We start from the raw sequence: 22,010 nt of genomic DNA on the forward strand, positions 1-22,010 counted from the left end.
AACTCAAATTTCCATGTTCTTTATGAAGGCTTTTGACCAAGTGTAATCCACATTAATCTTTTCTGATGCTGGGTTCAATTCCTGGGTTGGGAAGATCCCCTGGAGAAGGAAATGGCAACCCACTCCAGTGTTCTTGCCTGGGAAATTCCATGGACCGAGGAGCCTGGCAGGCTTCAGTTCACGAGGTTGTAAAGAGTCAGACATGACTGAGGGACTAACGCTTTTCTTTCAACCTTTTTTGAATGAAAAAGCCTCCGTGGAAAGTATCATGGAGTGCTGCTTTCTTAGGATTTGGTGACTTTGCTCCTGGTGTGGCCATGGTTGTCTTCCTAACTAGACTGAACATTTTCCTGGGGGAAAAGGGAATGTTCCAGTGTATATATACTACCACCAGGTTCAAGTAAGTGCTCTCATGTATTTTTAAATTTCGGCTTTTTAGCATAGATTTGGTGGGAATGTGGGTGGGTTTGTAGTTGAGTCCCTCCAGAGGGGGTTTCCTTTTATTTCTCCAAAGTGTTCCTTGGTTCCCCATGTGGGACCACATCTTTCATAAATTTTTCAGACTGGGGGCTCCTGGATTACTCAGGTAGTATAAATTTCAATCCCAATCCAAGTGAGGGTAGACTTGTGAGTTTCATGGTTCTTTGAAGTAGGAACTACTGAAATGGAAACTTAGGAAATCAAAAACAAATTGAATTATGCAACCTCATGGGTTGTCTTGGTTGTTACGCGGTGTTAAGCCAAGAACACAAGCTGGGATGTGGTTGTTCTTTAGGGTGTGTGATTATTTAGTCATTGTTTTTTGTCCACAGGAAGAAGTGGGGGCAGGTATGCTGTTTCCTCTTGTTCAGAAGCAGAAATTGAAACTAGAAAACTGGGACTGGGAGGTCCTCTGGAGAGACTATTCATTTTTGCCAAAGAGAAATAAGATGATGAACCTCTGTGAGTGGAAGACAAGTAGTCTTCATCCACACATTACTCCCAAGTCCCCAAACCCATCTCTGAACCTAAGTCCCCAGTAATCTAGACCCAAGCTCAACTCTTCATAGAAGAGCAAATGACCCACCTTCATGTGTGCAGTGTTTTAGAGGAACAGAAAACTTTTATACAGCTTCTGTTTTTTTAAGCAAGACTGGGAGATAGGCAAAATAAATACTCTTATTTCTATTTTTCCATTGTATAGATGAAATGTCTGAGAAACTGGAACTCAGGTTGGTAATGGGGTTTGATGAAAGCCACACATTCAGATGATATATCATATTCTTTGAAATCTCAGGCTTTGGGATCAGAAAGATATGTTGATCCTGATTTAATGGACTTTTGCTTGTTTTTTATGGACGTGAAGTTCCCATGACATATCATTAGCCATTTTAAAATGAGCAATTCAGTGGCATTCAGTGGATTGACAATGTTGTGAAATCACTAGCTCTGTCTTCAGAGTTTTTTATTATCCCCTCCCTAGGTTTTTGTGCCGAATAAAAGAGCTTATCTGTGTAAGAATTCAGCTGAGGGGCTTGTCCCTGGTAGGGGCTGAATGAAGGGAGGCTGTGTTAACAGACTCTGTCTAGCTCTCTCATAAACTTGGTACTGTAGAAAGAGGGATTCTTTCCTAAATGTAGCACCTCGAGAAAGGTTGAGGATATATGAAGTGTTCGTATCCCAATCCTTTTGTAAAATGACATTTCAAAGTTGCTGTCTTCTGGGAAACCTTTCCCAAGGAACTCCTATTCTCAAGAGCAGACACATTAACCCACAGCTGCCCCAGGACTGAGTCACACAGTCACAGAGCATCTTATCTTCTGAAAAGAGTGCATCTCTGGGCCAGGATATGCGCAACCTTGGAGGCACTGCAGTGTTCTACCTTGCCCTGAGCACAGAAATGTGCATAATAGATATGTGTTGGATTGTATCCAGTGGTGGCCGGCAATGGTGACTGGCATTTCCCCCACATTTGAAATAGGGTTTTGGTGATGGAAGACAGGCTTGTAGGGTGACAGTCTGGGCTTGGCTGGCCATCCCTTGGGCAGTTCTGGTTGAGATGAAAGTTTCTAGTTCCCACACCTGCAGCACGCAAGAGGTGAAAGGTGAGTGCTTCAAGCAGGCAAACTCAAGAATAGAACAGCTTTGGCCTTTATTTAAATGCACCAATTCCAGGAGGGTAGGTCCCAGGCCCCAGGAAGCCACGACTATCCATTTGGCCTCCTGTGCCCCAGCTTTGGAGCGGCCTCTGTAGTGGGCAAACGGGGGCCGATGTGGAGGGCTGGGAAGTTCAGGATGAGAGCCCGTACAAGGCTGGCAGGCCTAGAAGCTCATGGTGTTCAGACTTAGGGGAGAGTTTTCCTTCTGGTGGCCTCTTAGGGCTCTCCAGGTCATCACCGCACCGACACCAACCACCAGGCCACCTCCTGCCGCCACTGGCATGGCCCAGGAGAGCACTGAGGGTTCTGTGTCAGCCTGGTCTTGGAGCAGCTGACTGTTCCTCAGGGTGCGGAGATAGGGGTTCTCCTGTGGAGGAGGAGAGAGTTCTGGGTCAGGGGCTGGAAAACCATCCATCTGAGGCTTGTGTGGTCTCTATCCCAGTGATGGAGCAATGGCCTTGTTTCCACAGCCCATCTCTTATTTGTAAAGCTTCTTCATCCACACTCAGCCCAAGCCCCTTGAATGAGGAGGGGTATCCAAAGTGGATACACTTTTGGTTTGGTTTTTGGTTTCTCACCAGCACCTCCTTTCTTGTCAACTCAGTTTTGAATGATCAGGAACTGATAGGTGACCCATGGAAGGGAGACCTGGGGTGCTGGCAGAGCCCCCACCTCTGTTTCCTCTAGGCTGCCACTGGACAGCTACTCCCCTCCTCCCATCCCAGGGGTGCCTGTGAATGGGAAGGTTGGGGTGCACGGACAGCTGGTTCTGCAGTGGACTAAGCACCCCAAATGCAAAGGGCCTGCCTCCCTGGATCCGTTCTGTTCCCCCAGTGAAGGCTGATGGCATGCTGGCATGTGCTGGGAGCTGGGAGAGTGCCTGAGGGTTGAGATGTGATGTCGTTCGTGGTCCAGTTGGGAGATGAGAGGTGTTTAGAAATAATCACATCACCACGGGGCCTGGGTCAGGGCTTGTGAGAGGTATGCAGAGAAAAGACACCAACACTGGGGTGCATCTGGGGTGGGAGTGTAGAGGAGATAGGGTGAACAACAGCAGAGAAGGGGCAACACCTGGGCCTTGTAGGATATGAACATTTTCCACAGCGGAAATGGGGGATGACCCTCCAAGGGGAGCAGATGGCCGAAGTGGAAGCACAGACAGGGGCCATTGTGGGTCTTGTTTGGGAAGTGGCTCCATTTTCCAGGAGCGGAGTTGTGTATCTAAGGTGATACAGGGAGGTGGGCCTCCGGTCTGGACTTTCTTCGGTGGGACATGGGGACCAGGGAAAGGTTTCAAGCAGTCTTGACAAGATTGGAATTCCTTCCAGGTATGCCACTCTGCGTCTGGCAATGATTACAGAATGGGCAGAGAAGGCAGACAAGAGCCAGGGAGGCAAGGTGGGGGGCTTTGTCAGTGGTCTGGGGGAGGGTGTCTGGGCCTGGACACTGGGAGTGCTAGAAAGCCAGAAAGAGATGCAGGTACCCAGCACAGACATGATGTCTTATTTCTCTGCCTTGCAGCCCCCAGTATCAGGAGCATGCCTGGCACGGGAGGGCTCCTTGGTACACGTTTAAGGCAGAGGATGCCTCAGACCCTCTGGGATCGTGGTGGGTAATGAGGGTCTGGCCAGTGTTTGCTCATCTGCCTCCCCTGGGCCTCTTCCTGCTTCAGTGAGCCTGTGCTTTCTCCCTTGCCTCACTCCCGGCTCCCTCCTCATTTCTCAGGAGGACCTGAGAAATGTCAGGGGCAGCCAGGGGAGGTGAGATTTGAGAAGGGTGGCCATGAATGACCGTGTCCAATGGTAGAGCCTCCCAGGGGACTTTGGTGCCTCTGGGTGGCCAGGGCCCTCCTCCCCCAGGTCAGACTCCTGTTGCATACCAGAGAGGCGGGACCTTACTCACAGCAGAGGGGCACTTGAGCTTGGTTCGGCTGTAGGTGAAGTTGTTGGAGGTGGTCTTATGGCCCAAGGGTTCTAGCTGAAGAGAGAAAAGGAAACCTTGATTTCCTCCAAGGCTGAGCCCCAACCGCTGTTGGAGGGAAGAGTATCTCACACCAGGTTCGTCCCTTTTTCTGAAACCAGCAAAGGCACAAGACCCATGGCCGACACTTGCCACCCTGAGGCCAGAGCTGGACCTGACTTATGACTCAGAGATTGGCAAATCAGAGTCCATCAGAGCAGAGGGACCCTGAGACTATATCTGGGATTTACTGCGAAGGACACTGAGACCTAGGGGAGTCTGATCCATTCAGAGGCCTCAGCAAATGATGAGTCAGGGTGGGGGGGCACAGGGCTCAGGACCTCCATCTCCTGTATCCCTGGGAGTGGCTGTGAATGCAGATACTCTGCATTTTCAACTTTACAAAATGGTGATGAGCATATTTCCCAACTTCTCGAAGTGTCTGGGGATAATCAATTTCAAGAACACTTTGAAAATGCACTGGTTACCATGACATCATTACTATGCTTGACTTGTTGATCCTTAAAAAATTGGAGCTTTCTTGCTTGAGCTACTTTTGTGTTTTTTGTATAGATGAAAAGGTTTACTTGAAACCTCCTGGGGAGCAATTATGGCTCATGTTTAGCTTAATGCATTTGATCCTGGGACCTCTGAGAATGAGCTGGAGGCTGCTGTACCCTCCTCCCCAGCTTCTTTAGCCAGTACCCTTAGCCAGTACCCTGCCCTGTGACACGTGGCCTGCACCAAGGAGATGGATCCCTGGCACTCACCTGTCCAGACTCCATCCTGAACGTCTGGCCTCCACCCATCCCGTGATCTGCTCCCTGCCTGTCCCTGACCTCATCAGCTCCTGACACCCAGGTACTGCCCAGGAGGGAAGTGAAAGTCCACTGTGCCAGCTAATGACCACACCTGGCCCAGGACCTTGCTTTTTGGTGTCTTAAAGCCTTTTTGTACCTGTTTGTTAGTAACAATTAGAGGAGAACGAGGTGCTCTGGTCCTGGGAGAGATGCTGCTGTGAATGGACAGAGCACAGTGGGCTCATGGGCTGGGGTCCTGGCGCTGCTAATACTGCTGTGTGGGGCTAGGCGGGCTCCAGAACTACCCCAGGGTTAGGGGTGGGGCATTAAACTGTGACTGGACAACTCCACATCTGGTGTTGTGAGCATCAAATGAGAAGATGAAACACGTGTGAGCGGGAGGTGGCTTACATAGGTAACAGCATTATTTCTATTGTAACAGAACCACCTAGAGACAGAACAGATGCCACAGATCAGGTTGGCTGACTCCCAGTGATATTCCAGGAACCCAGGAACTAACTGGCGTAGAGGAAGGTAATAATCATATGGTTTTGATGATTGTATCTGTTTCTACTGATTCCTTCAGCTTGGTACACAATCTACTCTGTCCTCTATCTCCCAGGTTGAAGTCCCTCCCACCTCTCCACCAGCTGCCTTCACCTTTTTTTTTTTTTTTTGGACTGCCTTCACTCTTATTCCCCATAGTTCTAGAAGAGTTGTTTTTAGCCCCTGTTGCACTTTCCAACAAAGGAACATCTAGTCAAAGCTTTGGTTTTTCTAGTAGTCATGTATGGATGTGAGAGTTGGACTATAAAGAAAGCTGAGCACCAAAGAATTGATGCTTTTGAACTGTGGTTTTGGAGCAGACTCTTGAGAGTCCCCTGGACTGCAAGGAGATCCAACCAGTCCATCCTAAAGGAAATCAATCCTGAATATTCATTGGAAGGACTGATGCTGAAGCTTAAACTCCAATACTTTGGCCATCTGATGTGAAGAACTGACTCATTGGAAAAGACCCTGATGCTGGGAATGATTGAAGGTGGGAGGAGAAGGGGATGACAGAGGATGAGATGGTTGGATAACATCATGGACTCAATGGATATGAGTTTGAGTAAGCTCCAGGAGTTGGTGATAGACAGGGAAGCCTAGTGTGCTGCAGTCCATGGGGTCGCAGAGAGTCAGACATGACTGAGCGACTGAACTGAACTGCACTTCCTACTCTCCCATTCTCTTTGTCTCTATCACTTGACTCAAGCTCTGGTCAAGGTCACCAGTGATCTGGATTCAGCACTCACTCTCTTTTTTGTCTTGCTTGACTTTTCAGCAGAATTTGTCAAAGTTGATGCTTCCTTTTCAAAACAATTGCCTTGGATCCCAAGACACAGCACTGTTATTTCCCTGCCCCCTCCTCCTCCTGTCCTTCTCATCTGTTGCTAGACCAAAAGTTGGAAGAAAGCCCCAGGGTTTGGTGGTTGGCCCTATGCTTTTTTTCACCTAATCTTTCTCTAGTTGCTCTCAGTCAATCCTGTGGCCTTGAATGGCACTTCTAGGCTAATCATCCCCACATTCTCTCCACACCCACCCCGCCAAATCTCCATTGCTGACTCCCTGGACTCCAGAATCATACATTTAACACCTTACCTGATTCCTTCAGGGGGACTTCTGGAAGGCAGCTCACACTGACCATATCCAAAATAAGAACTTTTGATTTTCCCCTACCAACTGTATTTCTCTCTATGCACCTCAACTGTCCACCCAGATTCCTTGACCCCAAACTGAAGAGTCATCCCTTATTCCTCTTCTACCTCATCCACCAGCCAGTACAAACCACATCCCAGATCCAGCGACTTCCCCTCTCCACTGCCATCCCCTGGTCTCTGCCACCTTCACCTTCCACCTGGACTTTCAGCAGCTTGCTAACGGTCGAGTTCCTCTCTTGCTTCCCTCCTAGCTATCTCTATGCAGTAGCCAGAGGGCAAACCAGGTCACGTGGCTCCCCTGTCGAAAGCCATCCAAGGACCCAGCCTTGCTCTTGTCCACCTCTCTGACCTCGCTCCCTTCCCTCCAGCCGCACTGGCCTTTACGCGCCTCACACACTTCAAGCTCATTCCTGACTCCTGGCCCACACAGGTCCAGTTTCCTCTGCCTGGAACACCCCGGCCTGAGACTTCAGTTTGCCTGGCAGCCTCTTGACATTCAGTTCTCAGTTCACATGTCACTCTCCAGTGAGGCCTCCCTCTCCCCACCATTTCTCTCTGTCCCAGCACTCTGCTTTAATTTTTTAAAAGCCCTGAATGTGGTCACAAACTACCTTGTTGATTATTTTTTTAAATCTCTTTTCCCCACTAGACTGGAAGCTCTCCAAGAGCAGGGCATCTCTTTTCCCCAGCACCTGGGGCAGCCCCTATGGCATCGTGGTGCTCAGGAAATAGTGGCCTAGTGGGTGGATGGATGAACTGGAGTCACAGAGACCTGGAGCCCACAGGAAAGGGCGTTGTATTTGCTAGAACCCACCTTTCCTAAGGACAGACACTGTGGATACAACAGTGTGGATACAGACACTGTGGATACAACACTGTAGATACAGACACTGTGGATACAACAGTGTGGATACAGACACTGTGGCAAAAGACAGGACTGAGACAGCGTGTGTACCAGGGGGCCAGGGTGATGGTGGGGGCTCTAACCTGCTCTGGGGACTTGGAGAAGGCTTCTTGTTGAAGCTGGCACCTGAGTGCCAGTGCCAGTGTTGAGGTGGGTCAGAGCTAGTCAGGGGAAGGAGGTAGAAAGGGCAGCCAGAGAGAAGGGGATGAGCAAAGGCAAACACACAGAGGCAGGAGCCAGCATGGGTGGTGCAGGAAACTTCACTCTTTGCTGGATTGCCAAGTGCAGATCACTTGGTAGGAGTGGCTGCTGGAGAGGTTAACTGGGGCCAAGACCCGGAAGGCCTGGCATGCCGGGCTAAGGAGCCTGGCTTTTCTTCCCCAGGGAGGGGCCAGCCTTGGACATTTGAGAGCAGGGGTGTGACTTGGTCATATTTCATTTATGGAGAGCATATGGTTGCCCTGTGGAGAGGAGATCTAAAGCAGTAATTCACAAACCCTATGCAATGATCACCTGGGGAGCATCTAAAAAGTATTGAATCTAGGTGCTACCCCAAAGTCAGAATTCCTAGGGATCAGGCCCAGGCACTGTTTTCTTTCTAATTGAAGCTAACATACATATAGAAACAAATATAAAAAATGAATCACTGATAAATTATAACAAAATGAACATACCCACATAGTCAGCATCCAGATAGGAAACAGAATATGATCAACACTCAAAAGCTCCCTCCTGCTCTCTCCATGTCCCAATAAGACCATGTATATATTTGCTTGTTTTTGAAGTTTATATGTATAGTTGTATGTTGTTAAAGTTTTAGTCTCATTGCTGTGAGGTTATTTTATTGCATGAATGTGCTGTTTGTTTACCCATCCTGGTAGACATTTGGGGGGTTTCCTGTTTGGTGGTCATGAATAGTGGTGCTATGAAAATTCTTGTCCATCTTTTGGACAAGAAATGTGTGTATACCTTTCTGTTGGGGATATACGTAGGAGTAGAATTGTTGGGTTATAGGCAATACGTGTGTTCAGCTTTAGTAGACATACAAAGTGGTTGTAGGTATTCATTATTTTTAAGAGCCCCCAAATAACTGTAATACACAGCCAGAGCTGTTTTAATGGCTGTAAGCCTTGGAGATAGGGACGTCAATTAGGAGGCTAGCATTGTTTTCTGTTTAGTGGTAGGGGAGATGCCCAGGGAGATGTCAGTGTTAGAAGAGAGTAAGATTTCCACAGAAGAGGGAGCAGGCAGCAGTGGAGGAATAGTTATCAGAAAAGAGGCGACGAGACTGTTCGTAAGAAGACAAAAGAAAATGGAAGAGAAAAACATGCCCTAGTGCTGTTGGAGTTTCTGGCTTTGCAAAAGTCTCTGAAAAAGGAGGCAAAAACTGTTCCTAGAGGAGGGGCATGAGATGGAACAGTTTCAAGAGTGTCTTTTGCCACAGTGGGGCACCCGGGGTATCAGCCAAGGCCTGCAGACACTATGTCATAGGCCTCTAATTATGAGACATGAATTCACCGGTTACACATGTGCTTATCAGGCTGGTGCTGTAGCCAGGATGCCTGGTGATTAGACCTGAGTTCTAATCCTTGTTCTGCCACTTGCTGTTTGACCCCTCGCAAATTGTTCCATGTCTCTGTATTTTAGTTACAGGACATTCTGGCTCGATGACCTACCTCTAAGATCCTCTCCAGCCCTATTGGTTTGTCACTTATTTTATGTCACTTTAGGGGTGAAATTCCAGGAAGAAGATGACCTGAGAAGTTGGCATGATGCTGTAGGTTTATATCTGAGATACTTTTGGAGAAAAACACTGGACTATGTAATTATTCCCACAAATCATATAGCACAGGATAACATATAGTTTTAGGTTTGTTTTGCTTTGTGTTTGCTGCTGTTTTTCAAATTTGGGGTATGGCTGGGGAGCTATGAACAGTCTTGTAGTAGCAATAATATGGCTCCATGCAGCATTTACCTTTCATTTTCAGATCTAAATCCCTTCCACTTGCTTTTATGAAACAGAAGCATTTAATGGGAAGACCTACTGAGCTGCTTTGGAAGAGAAAGGCCAGAACTACATTAAATCATGCAGAATGAGACAGGTGGGTCCTGTAATGCTCAAGTCATCACTATGGCCATCGGTCCCAGGAGACTCAGAGGGTCCTGGCACTGAGAAGTCTCCAAATACCCCCAGGTAGGAAAACCATACCCTGACGGGGACACTGGGAGGGCAAGGCTAAGGGCTTAGCATTCCCGCCCCTCCTTGGAATCCATGGATTCCCCCAGGGTTGCAGGGGGAGAAAGGAAACCATGCAGAGATATCCAGCCTTTACTGGGGCGGGGGGTGGTTAAAAGCATGAATTTGAATGACTCAGTCACTGAAAGACAACTGGACTGCAAAGCAAAAAATCATCAAGAGAAACATAACTGCTCCCAGGGATTATATTGTTTTAACTTTGATTTTAAAAAACCACTGTGGAAGTAGGGTTGGGAGCAAACTCAAAGTGTTCTAATTGCAATTCCCGGTCCTGGACGGACAGAGATGACGGAAGTTCCAGGAGTGGGCAGACTGTGATGTCAACAGGAGGAAAACACCAGGAAAACACAAGCAGAGGGAGGTTGAGCCTGCAATTAAGTAGGCCAAGGAGAAAACCTCCTTACATGCTGTTCTGAGAGGAGGAGGTGGTGTAGCTAAGGAGAAAGTCAATATTGTGAGTCAGCCGAGGAAGATACTGGCCACGCTGGTGGAGCTGACAGGTGTGGGAATACTTGCACAGCGGTGCCTGGCAGAGTCACAGTGGGCCTGAAGCTACAGTGAAAGGAGCAGGCGTGTGGATGGTTTAGTCACCATGGGAGAAAGGAGAGAACATGCAGGTTGGGGTGGGGATTGGGTTACCGCTGAGCCTAGATCAAAAGAAGCCAGTGGACTGGAAAGGCATTTCATTTGCTCTGCACAAGAGGATACAGCGCTCAGGGTTACTTGTCAAGCTCTGTGCAAACAGCTGACTGTCCAGTCATGAGTGGCCAGCTGTAAAGGGTAGAGCAAGGCACAGGGCTGTGGCCCCTGGGCTGTACCTTCATTTCGTAAGGTCTCCTTTTCTCCCCACCAGAAAGGACTAGACTAGGTGGCAGCCTGGGAAAACTGGCTGAGTGGCTCTTTTTAGTGTTTAAACAAATAGTAGTAGGGAGTGTGGGGATTATTGTGCTGGGTGCGGCACACACATTATCTCTAAGACCTGTGTCACTGCTGTTGTTTTTGTAGATACTGATATGGATGGCCAGTGTGGACATAGTTGCTCAGTCATGTCCGACGCTTTGTGACCTCATGGACTGTAACCTGCCAAGCTCCTCTGTCCATGGAATTTTCTGAGCAAGAATACTAGACTGGGTTGCCATTTCATACTTCAGGGGATCTTCCTGACCCAGGGATCGAACCCGTGTCTCCTGCGTTGGCATGCGGATTCTTTACCACCCACACTACCTGGTAAGCCCACAAATGGCCAGAGTGGGCTCAACGGCCCAAGATCACACAGTAAAGGGTCGATGCTGGTATTTTCATCTAGTCTATCTGATGACAAAGTTATACCCCAACAGCGCCGGGAAATTACAGAAAGAATAGAATCTGTCAGGACAAATACGTGAGCTGCCATATTGAACTCTGGGGAGAAAGGAGACATATCAACCAATAGGTTTTTCTTTGTGGGAAAGAGCGTCCTCGGGGGTACCCTTGACCCGAGCCCACTCAACCCTTAGGTACTGACCATGTTATTCCAGAGAGCGATGGCCATCTCTGCGTGCCCACGTTCTGAGAAGTGGAAACAGTCCTCGGAGAAGAAGGTGAGGTCAGCGCCCCCTCTCTGTGACCAAAGGAAGGGGATTATCTTCCTGAGATGAGAGCACTGCTACCTGCCCAACCCCTCTGCCCCAGGCAGTGGCACCCTGGGCATTCTACCTTCCATCCTTTCATTTCTGCTGCCAATTGGATCAGATATTGATGGAGAAACTACCTAGTTTTGGAATTTTTATTTTTTAAAAAATTTGTAGCAACCAAATTGTTTGTTGTGGCTAAGTTGTGTCTGACTCGTCTGGGACCCCATGGGTTGTAGCCCACTAGGGCCCTCTGCGCATGGGATTTCCCAGGCAAGAATACTGGAGTGGGCTGCCATTTCCTCCTTCAGGGGTTCTTTCTAACCCAGGGACTGAACCCAGGTCTCCCGGATTCATAGCCACCTACAATCCATCCCTTTTCCTTCAGCATCCCTGCCCTAATAGTTGAAAAGAATGTTTTGGGGAAGCTTTCATTTTATTACAACCTGGCAAATATCAGGGCCATACCTGGGGAGCTCGGTCACTGTTAATTTTCACATTTTCTTTCCAACTACATCTAAGTTCAAGTAATACTCAAAAGGGGGGAAGGAGCAAAAGCAGAAACAGCAGCTCCTTGGGAGCACTCCTGGAGAAAGATCGTCCAAAAAAGCCCATGTGGAAAAGGAAATACATTCCCCAAGATAACGGCCACTATACATGTGCCTCCCAGCTGCTCACCTTGTTCAGGGGGACAAGAGTGTTTTGGAAGAAAGGCTGTACGATCACGGCGAAGTCCTCACGCTGCAGGTACTGGTAGGAGAGTGTTGACAGGGCACTCTAGGGATGGGGAGGGAGGCTGCTCAGTCCCACAGCGAGGCTGGACAGATGGACTGTCCCTGAGGCCTCCGGTGGGTCATGTCAGGGCCAGGAGACCCAGAGGAGCTGCTCTACTGCCCAAGCATCCACCTAGACTGCACCAGGCACAGACACCAACCTGCTCTCACTGCATGAAGAAGTGGATTAGAGCGTGGGACTCCAGTCCAAATGGGGAACTTTTCAACACCAGCTCCTCAAAATGCCTTAGACCTTAGCATGAGTATCCACAGTCTTGGCATTGCTTAAGTGCCCAAAGGTGGACTGTAAAAGATAGACTACCTGTGCTCACCCTCAAGGAGCTAGTTATCCATCTGTGAGATGTAAAAGTCAAAATCATGTATGGCTTTAGGGTCAGTGAAGTGCTGACTGAAGTTGCCAGCAGGGAGCTTAGTCAAGGGAAGCTTCTCAGAAAGGTAAGAAGACAAAGTTCTGAGCGTGACAGGGATGTGCTGCAGAAAGGCCCAGGCGGGCAGGTCCAGGGAGGGGACAGCAAGAGCAGAGACAGACGTGAGAAAGTAAGGAGGGAGGGAGCCCAAGAGCAGTAAACACAGCCCCTCTCCCCTCTGGGTGGGGTTGGGGTGGGGGGAGTGAAGGGGTGATGCCTCCTCTGAGAGTTGAGAGGAGGGGTTTCTTCCAGCTTCCCTTCGGAGTTCTCACTGCCCTCCCCTGATGTTGGTTTACCTGGACACACATTTCAGGGGCTGTGATCTGCCTTTAGGAAGTGGCCTTGCTCGAAGCAGAACCCTGCCAAACACCCGATTTCCCAATCCTTGCTTCGGGAGTAAAGAGGAGGGTGGGGAGGGAAAAGGGGCACAGGGTCACCTGGAAGTTCCAGTTCACCGTCTTCAATTCTTGCATCTCTGGCAAGTTCTCCTGGGAGCCTTGTAGGCAGGTGCAGTTGCTCCTGTGTGGTGAGGAGTCCTGAGGCTCAGGGCCCCCCAGAGGCTACTCCAACCCCCTTCCATACACACAGGTGCCCCCACAACACAGACTTGCTGCCTCTTGGGCCCGGGTCAGAGAAGCATGACTCAGAGACATGCGATCCAGCAGGTGCTTATTAGGAGAGAAGGCAGAAGGGCTGGCAACAGTGCCTGGGGCTCCTGCGGACAGGCCGTCCGTTTCCTTGGCCACCTGACTATTTCCTTCCCTAGCCTGTGGCTCCTGGAGTTTCTCCAGAGGGGCTGGGGTTTTGGGAAGACTCCCAAGTGGCCCAGCCTTTCTTCCTCATGTTCCTGAGGCCTCCCTTCCCTACCTTCAGCTGCTGAGGACTCTCCTGCAGGAAGACGCTCTTGGGCGGCACTGGCTGCTCCAGGTAGGGACCAGGTTCCAGGCAAGATTGGAACCAGCTGGTCACCTTCCCAGCAAATCCATTTGACTCCAGATAAGGCTTCTTAGCCACCCTGTAGAATCTCCTCCCCCATAAAAACCGTCACAGGAACTCTGGGCAACCTTCTGGCCTTAAAGAGGGCAACTTCCTGCAGGGTCAGGGATGAGCTTTAACAAATTCCAGGCCAACAGAGATTCTTGCAGGACATCACTTAGCTCTAAGCCTGGCTTTCAAGGCCAGTCCTAAGAAGCACATTATAGCTACTATTTCCTGAGCGCCTGCCCAAGGGGGACCATGCACTTTACATGTGTTTCCCCTAGATGTCACCTCTACTTCCCTGGGAGATTTTTACATGTGAGTAACAGGCCCAGAGAGGTGGTGTGGTTTGTACAAGGTTCCACAGCTTCTAAACGGCAGCGCCAGGACGTGAGGCCCAGTAGAGCTGTCTCGAAAGCTTGTTGCCTCGTGCCACCTCTCAAACAGGGAACAACTTGCTGAAGTTGGGGTTTGGCACCACAGAAATTCTGGAGCCCTCACAGATCATTTCCAGAAAGGCAAAGTGAGGTCCAGAGAACTGAAGCAACTTGCATACAGTAGGCATTCAATAAGGTAGCAACACTTTAGAATGGTTTTCCAAGCCCCTGGCTAATTGTTGATGTTTGCCCCTTGGACAGGATTGTCCAGCTCTGCCAGTCTCGGTCTCACCCGCTGGTATCTGAGCCCCATTTCCCTAGATGCCCTTGCCTCAGGACCACGTCCGTCTACTTACTGGGCTGGCAGTGGTATGACACATTTTCCATCTTGACCCTGGTGCAGGTCAGCCAGCTCCATGACCTCTACCACGTTGATGAAAGCCCGTGGAAGCTGTGGAGAGCAGAGGGGGTGGGCTTCAGTAGTCCGCAAGCACTTGGGGAGCAGAGCTTACTGCTGGAAAGAGCTTGGGGGATTGTCTACAGTCTACTCCCCCCTCCCCAATTTTACCAATAAACTGAGGCCGAAAGAGGGAACGTGCCTTATATTATCTTGTGGAATGGTCTTTATTGGCCCTACTTTATAGATTAGGAAACTGAGACACAACTTGCCCAAAGTCACATGGCTAGGAAGCCACAGTGCCTGGCTACAAGTCAGGCCAGCTGGCTCCAGAAGCAGGCTCTTTGGCACCCAACCAAGGCAGTCAGATCCAGTTAGACTCCACCTCACAGAGAAGCTTGGCAGCTGCCTCCCTCCCATCCCATCCATCCGGGTACCTGCTCCTGGGGGACTCTGCAGTGTGTATCTCACTGAACACAAGTCTTCTAGCTGCGCTCAGGGAGTGACCCCTGGTGAGCCAGCAGACAGCCTGGTTGCTGGCAGGAAATAGGACCCGAGAACATGCCGCTGTGCCTCCCTACCTGCTCGTAGAGGATGTCCAGGGCCTGCCGGATGTACTTAACATACTCCTCAGCAGAGCGGGCCTCCTGTGAAGAAGGAAGGGGCTCTGCTCAGCTCCTGGGAGGAGGGGGAGAAGTTGGCCTGATGCCCAGCACAGGAAGGTCCTGTACCAGATGGGAAGCCCAACCCTTGTTGCTGATGGATACAGTCTCTGGTAAGAAGTCACTCCTTGGGGACTTCTCTGGTAGTCAGTGGATGCCAATGCAGGGAATGTGGATTTGATTTCTGGTTGGGGAACTAAGCCCACATGCTGCAATTAGAAAGAAACCCGTGCCCAGCAACTATAGAGCCGGCATGCTGCAACCAGAGAAGCTTGCAATGAAGAGCCTACATACCATGACAAGGACCCAGCAAGGCCGAAAAAAAGAAAAAGAAAAGTCATCCCTTGATGCCTACTAGGTACCATTAATGGCTCCCACACCCCACCTCCATGGTATCTCTAACCCAGATCCTAACAGTGCTGGCCCCCCTGCCACTGCCTCCCCATCATGTCTACCCTTATAACTCAGCTTGCGGGCCTCCTCTCCTGGCCCCTCTCCCAACTGGAGGCTAATTTAGCCCCTTCCAAAAACATGGCCTGAATCCTGGTGGTGGCCCCAAGTCATTTGCACAAAACGCTGCTCTTAGGAAAGTAAACCTGACTTTGCATGAAGACAGGTCTTCTGGGGTCACTTCTGGCTCCCTGGACCCCACAGAGCGCAGGGCACAATGACATTTAAAATCCCACGGGGTTGGATCACTTCTGCCTCTAGTCTGGGCAGTGAGGAAGAGAGGTCCCTGTGTGGGGGAGGCTGGTTCTCATCTAGAATTTGGGGACTGTCTCTCTCAGCCACAAGGAATGATAAATGCCTTCTCCCTGCTGCCTGTGACTGTCAAACATTCTAGCACAACCTCTGAGTTATGGCAGCTGCTTTTTTTTTTTTTTTCCTGGCCAAATAAAATATAGCACATCCTCAACTTAGAACAAGATGAATTCCAAAAGTTATTACCTCCCAAAGTTTGTACGTCTGGATGTATTTCCCCATAGAAACAAGGTTGGGAGTGGGTTGGGTTCACAGGCTGGCTGAAGGTGATGAACACATTTTTGTCCCTGAAGGGCAGTGAGCCATGGATCAGGATTGGTTCAGCTGTATCAACCATATTTATGACATTGTTTCAGCCTCCCCCCGCAACCTCCCCACCCTGAAGAAACACCGAAAAAATGGGCAGAGACTCCAGACAGGTGAGGGGGCTCCCTGGTTATCCACTGGCTACCAGAGAACAGTAATGTAAGGGTGCAAGAGAGACCACCTCAGTAGTGCCTGAGAGTGGGGACGTCCAGACACATCTGGAATCAAGGAACCAATGCAGCAGCCATTCAGTAGTGGGGATGGCTGGCGTGTGTGAGCCGGGCTGTCTGGGCAGACTCAGGTGCCTGGGAGGGCTGGCCTGGGTGCCTCCCATGGGGGACATCCCAGCCTGGGTACAGACAGTGGCCTTGGCCATCAGATCCATCTCCCAGGGGGCCAGTCAGGGGCCTACCTCATTGTCACAGTAATGGCACAAGTCGTTACTCCCAATGAAGAGCGTGATCAGCTTCCAGTCTTTCTGTAGGTTGATTTCCTGAGGGGACAGAAGAGCCCACTTAGGCCTTGGTGGGGGGCGGGGGGCACATGCATGTGCTAGACACCCCTTCCCCCCAGTGCCTTTCATCCTCTGCATCGCAGTGGAGAGAAGAAGTCAAGTGGAGTTCCCTCGCCCTCACTTTGGTGCTGGGCAAGGGTGGGTGGGTGGGTGGGTGTGGGGGTGTGTGTGGGGGTGTGTGGGGGTGTGTGTGTGTGTGTGTGTGTGTGTGTGTGTGTGTGTGTGTGTGTGTGTGTGTGTGTGTGTGTGCGCTCAGTACAGAGAACTTTTTTCCCTTTGAGATCTTAAGAAAGCTGAAGTCCAGGAGGAGGTGGCTTGTATTAACATACTACTAAAGAGCCGACTCATTGGAAAAGACCTTGATGCTGGGAAAGATTGAGAGCATGAGGAAAAGCAGGCAACAGAGGAGGAGATGGTTGGATGGCATCACTGACTCAATGGACATGAGTTTGAGCAAACTCAGGGAGACAGTGAAGGACAGGGAAGCCTCGTCATGCTGCGGTCCGTGGGGTTGCAAAGAGTCGGACACGACTTAGCAACCAAACAACAATAAAATGTGATCCAAAGGCCTTCAAAGGAGCCCAGGGCAAAAGACACATCTAGAAGCAAGTGTCCAGAGCTGCCTGGGTCTAGGGAAGGGGACCGGTTGGACAGAGAGGTGAGGAGGGGGCTGGAGAGGTTCTAGGGAGCCTGCTTTCCACTCAGCAGCCCCATAACAGGAGTGCTGCCAGGCAGTGAATTCCAAGGCATAAACCCAGAGCATTGAAAAAAGTGCTGGTGAGGAGGTTTAGAGGGGCCGGGGAAGAGGGAAGGAGGAAGGACTGGAATGGAAGACTATTTTTAGAAGCCAAAGTTTACATAATAGGGTTTGGGAAGCCAGCTCTTGGGTGCAATGGAAAGCTGCCAAAGGCCGAGGCCTGCCACCTCCACCAGCCCTCTGCTCATCTCTCCTCCTGCAGCCGGCCTGGAGAGGAGGGTGCCTGGGGAAGGGGTGCAGCAGAGACGGCGTCTTGGTGGCAAGACCTACTCATCTGGTCCCTCGTAAAGACGAGCCAAGAGATTGAAGTGCAGAGGTGCAAAGGGGGCTCATTTAGGGCCACTCGCACCCACCCTAGTTAAAGACAGAGGGTGGCCAGGGGCCTGTACTCACAGGGCTGGTTTTCATTCGCTCCACGAGGTCCCGGGCCTGGGCTGGCATGTCCCTGGGCAGGGGAAAAGAGGGGAACATTAGAGCTGGTTCACAAGCAAGGGCTCAAGCTGCAGGATTTGGGCCTGGCGAGGAGATGTTTCAGGAAAAAAAAAATGTTATATAAAGACCTATTCCTTCAGAAGGTATTGAAAGGCTTTCAATTCTCAAGAAATCTCAACCTATGAACAATCAAAGATTTGCTGTGGGTGTTGGAGCCCCAGTGGATCCTGACCCTGCCAGGGGGCTGACATGCATCTCACCACCCCCTTCTGCAGGCCTGGTCCTCTGAGGCCACTTCGGCCGCAGGGATAGTGGTGGTGGTGGGGAGGGGTGGGTTGGCGGGCAGGCAGTGGGGATCTGCTCAACCTTCCCGTCAGGGACGTTCCCTTATATTTCATCCAGCTCTTTTCATTGCAGGCTGAGCCTGTTCAGTTCTTATTTGGCTGCCTGTCTTAAAAATAACCTTTTGTATATTTGAAAAAAGCCATCACCCCAAATGATCCCTCAGCTTCCTCTTTTCCAAGCTTCATGACTCCTTCAACCTTTACCTCTAAGTCCCAGTTTCTCTTCTTTTAATCCTTCTGTTTTTCTTCTCTATCATTCCTTTGGATTTCCAAACCATTCCCCATCTCCTCACTTTCCCCGCTGGTAACAAAACAGGATGAGGGAGACAAATACCGACAGGGCTAGGCTAGAACTCACTTCACCCCCTAGATGTGTGCCACGAATGCTTCTGGGTTAGAGAGAGGTGTGCCAACGGAACCCTACTCAGCAATCAAGGAGAACGAACTAGTGATACACATAACAACAGGGATGTATGTCAAAATAATTTTGCTGGGTGAAAGATGTTAGACAAGAAGAGAGTACACGGACTTCCCTGGTGGTCCAGCGGCTAAGATTCTGTGCTCCCAACGCAGGGGACCTGGGTTCGATCCCTGGTCAGGAAACTAGATCCTGCATGCCAGAACTAAGAGTTTGTACGCTGCAACTAATGATCCTGCCTGCTGCAATAAAGATCAAAGATCCCACGAGTCACAACCAAGACCTGGTGCAGCCAAATAAGTAAATACATATTTTTTTAAAAAGGGAAAAGAGTACACCATCCATGGCTCTGTTTCTATAAAATTTTAGAAAATTAAACCTAATCTATAGTGACAAGAAAGCAGGTCAGTGGTTACCTGGGTCCCAGGGAGTGAGTGGGGTAGAGACCGTAAGGGGCAGGAGGGAGGGGCTGATTACAAAGCAGCACAGGGAAACTTTTGGAGGTGATGGATACATTCATTATTGATTGAGGTAATGGTTTCATAGGTACATGCATATAACAAACTGATCAGATTGCACCCTTTTAATATGTGCAGTGTGAAAGTCACTCAATTGTGCCCTACTCTCTGTGACCCTATGGACTGTAGCCCATTAGGCTCCTCAATCCATGGGATTTTCCAGGCAAGAATACTGGAGTGGGTTGCCATTTCTTTCTCCAGGGGATCTTCCCGACCCGGGATTGAACCCACGCCTCCTGCATTGCAGGCAGACTCTACTGTCTGAGCCACCAGGGAACTGGTTCAGTGTACTTAACGTCAATTACACCTCAATAAAGCAGTTATTTAAAACAGATATGTATAACAGAAGGGATACAGCAAATGGATGCTTCCACGGAAGAAGTCATAAAAGAAGGAACTGGTGCAGAATGGGTATTTTAAATCTTTGCATGTCCACATGCTGGGCATGTGGCCAAGCATACACGGTACCATTTCTGCCATGTTTCTCATTTATTCACTCAGGACCGTATCTCATATGCTATTGCTATCATGGATATGTCAGAAAGTCATAAAGAAAGCCTGGCATGGTTAGAGGTGACCACAGAAGTCTCTGTAATCTTTTTACAGGTTTGAGATATGAACAGGGGTATCTGTGGGTGATAAGCCCTCCAGAACACTAGCGGAAGTCAGGAATGCCCTCTTTTCCCCTCTCCCTAGCCAAGTTCTTCCCACGCTTCAGGCTCAGAGCAAGCCCTACCTACCTCCCCGAGGAGCCTTCTCTCTGGGTTTGTTTACCCACATCTCCTCCATTTCCTTTTTCAGTCTTGGTGTGCAGAGCTATGCTTTGGGAGCTATGGGACCAGGGATCCCCTTCCAGCTCTGCCACCAATTTGCTGTGGAGCTCACCCAAGTTACAGAACCCTGCTAACCTTGAATTTTTTCATCTTTATACAAAGAGGCAGGACTAGATGTTTTCTGGGGTCCCTTCTGGGTCTGTACCTGTCTGTAACTAGACTGCCCAGTTCACATTTTACACTTTTCTGTTTTCTGAGTACAAAATCATTTCAAATCATTCCAAAGTACAAAATCATTTCAGTCTGCAACATTGCCATAAACAACACTCCCCCCTCCCCCCACTGCCCCCCTACCCCCACCAAATTATTTCCTATTGGTTTAGGCTCCTTAACTAGACAGCAAGCTCTTTGTGGGCAGACAGTTCACTTTTTGATTTTTCTGTATCTTTTAGTAACCACCATGGGGCTCAGTCCTTCCCAGGTGCTCAGTGAATTCTTGCTTATTGATTGATAGAAAGTTTGATCTTAAATAAAACTTTGAAACAAAATACCCTAATGATGACCCTTTTTTTTTGCATACATATTATAAACTAGGTGGGTTATTGGTCTCATTGAATCTTTGTGACAGCCAAGAGAAGTAGGTACTATTATTACCTCCATTTATAGATGAGGAAACTCAGGTTCAGAGATACCAAGTGACTTGCCCAAGGTCACAGAGCCAGCAATGGCTGGACATAGATAATCTAACTGGAGGTCTCATTATCCTGGTTGCTCTGCTGTGGCATTCATCTCTCTCTTTAGGTGAACTCATCCTTTTCCACACCATGCCACATGACACAGTGAAGATAAGGAAGGCTCACAGAACGGTGCTCCATTCTTGCTTACTTAAGCTGACTAATGGCTTGCTGTCCCTTCCCCTAACACGGGACCTCTGAGATCCTAACAAGAAGCTGCACGTGTTGGCCACTTCCCCCGCCACTCTTTGTTCTCATGGAGGCACCAAGTAGCAGTGAAATAGAAAAGGCAGTTTAAGAGAAGTGAAGCAAGAAAGGGGAAGGGGGTGCGAACGTCAACAGACTAAAGAACCAATTCCTGGTTAATGAAGCCTGAGCCCTATAATGATATTCCTAAAATCATAATGATCATAATAATAATAATGGCAATACCAGAAACTAGATGTTGATATTACAGCCCCAGGCAGCCCAATTTTTCACAGAAAAGTAAGTTCTTCCTGCTTATGACACTGAGGAACTGACATTGCTTCCTGTGGCTCAGAGACTCAAACCTAGCGAGCGTGGGGCCCTCCTTACCGTGTCTGAAAGGAATGCTGCCTGTAAACAGAGTGAGTCAAGCCGGTTCTGTCTCCCTGGTGATGTGACTGCAGCAACCCTTCTACAAAGCAAAGACCCAGCACACTCCGTGCAGAAAATCAATGAACTCCGTCAGGCATTTCAACTTTAATTATCTGGATTGTTGTCAACCTCAGAAATCCAAGTGAAAACAAACAACTGCCTCGGTGTTTTAGGGGCTCTACCACCTAACTCCCTAGTGTCAAATACAGCCTTTTCAGAGTCCAGGACTAGAGGAGAGAAAGGAAGGGTGGCCCTCTGTGGGGTGTTCCTCTGCTCTGTGTTCCAGGGGTGCCGAGAGTCCCCCACGCATTCGACTCTGGCCTCCCCTGGGTAGGGAGGTCAGCTGAGGTCAGCAGGATGCATCCTGGGCCCCGGCCACCTGCCTGTCGTCCAGACACCCTCAAGTGCTTCCTCCCACTGCCCTGAGAGGTGTTAACAGTGCCGCAGGCAGAGCGAAGGCTCTGATTCAGCCTGGTTCATCCAGGTTTCTCTGGGCATTTGCTCTGATGACCCTGGGCTGTTCAGGAAGCGGTTTAAGCCTCTGGGTCCTCATGCTAATGCCCATCTCAAAGTGGGTGAGGATTTCAGGAGTTAATCCAGGTGAGGGGCAGCTCGGGGCTGGGTAGCAGAAGGATTCTGTCCACAGCCACTAGTGCTGCTCAGACACCACCCTTCTCTCCTCCCCGATCTCTCAGCCTTGCCCTCCTCTGCCTCCAGTACCCCCGTCTACTCACCGAGCCCTGGCCCCTTCTGTGGCTACATTCAGCCCTGCTGTCTCCTCTCGGGTGCCGGTGGAAAAGCCGAGGATGTTGGGGTTGAACTTCTTCAGAATGTCTTTGAAGGGGGAGATG

The 22,010-nt window shown here is 49.7% G+C and overlaps 1 protein-coding gene across 1 annotated transcript in view; it reads right to left on the reverse strand.

Moving 5' to 3' along the window:
• Positions 1-2,107: 2,107 nt before the first annotated feature.
• PLB1 (phospholipase B1) overlaps positions 2,108-22,010 on the reverse strand; it is a 157,774-nt gene continuing 137,871 nt past the window's right edge. The window contains exons 50-59 of the mRNA XM_061432953.1: positions 21,894-21,993; positions 17,716-17,767; positions 16,464-16,544; positions 14,903-14,968; positions 14,281-14,375; positions 13,007-13,088; positions 12,047-12,145; positions 11,263-11,358; positions 4,041-4,115; positions 2,108-2,505 (exon numbers count right to left, since the gene is read on the reverse strand). Coding sequence (XP_061288937.1) covers positions 2,302-2,505; positions 4,041-4,115; positions 11,263-11,358; positions 12,047-12,145; positions 13,007-13,088; positions 14,281-14,375; positions 14,903-14,968; positions 16,464-16,544; positions 17,716-17,767; positions 21,894-21,993 — 950 coding nt within the window. The 3' untranslated portion in view covers positions 2,108-2,301. The remainder of the gene's footprint in view (positions 2,506-4,040; positions 4,116-11,262; positions 11,359-12,046; positions 12,146-13,006; positions 13,089-14,280; positions 14,376-14,902; positions 14,969-16,463; positions 16,545-17,715; positions 17,768-21,893; positions 21,994-22,010) is intronic.

This window comes from Bos javanicus, chromosome 11 (genome assembly GCF_032452875.1).
Source record: "Bos javanicus breed banteng chromosome 11, ARS-OSU_banteng_1.0, whole genome shotgun sequence".
NCBI classification, from domain to species: domain Eukaryota; kingdom Metazoa; phylum Chordata; class Mammalia; order Artiodactyla; family Bovidae; genus Bos; species Bos javanicus.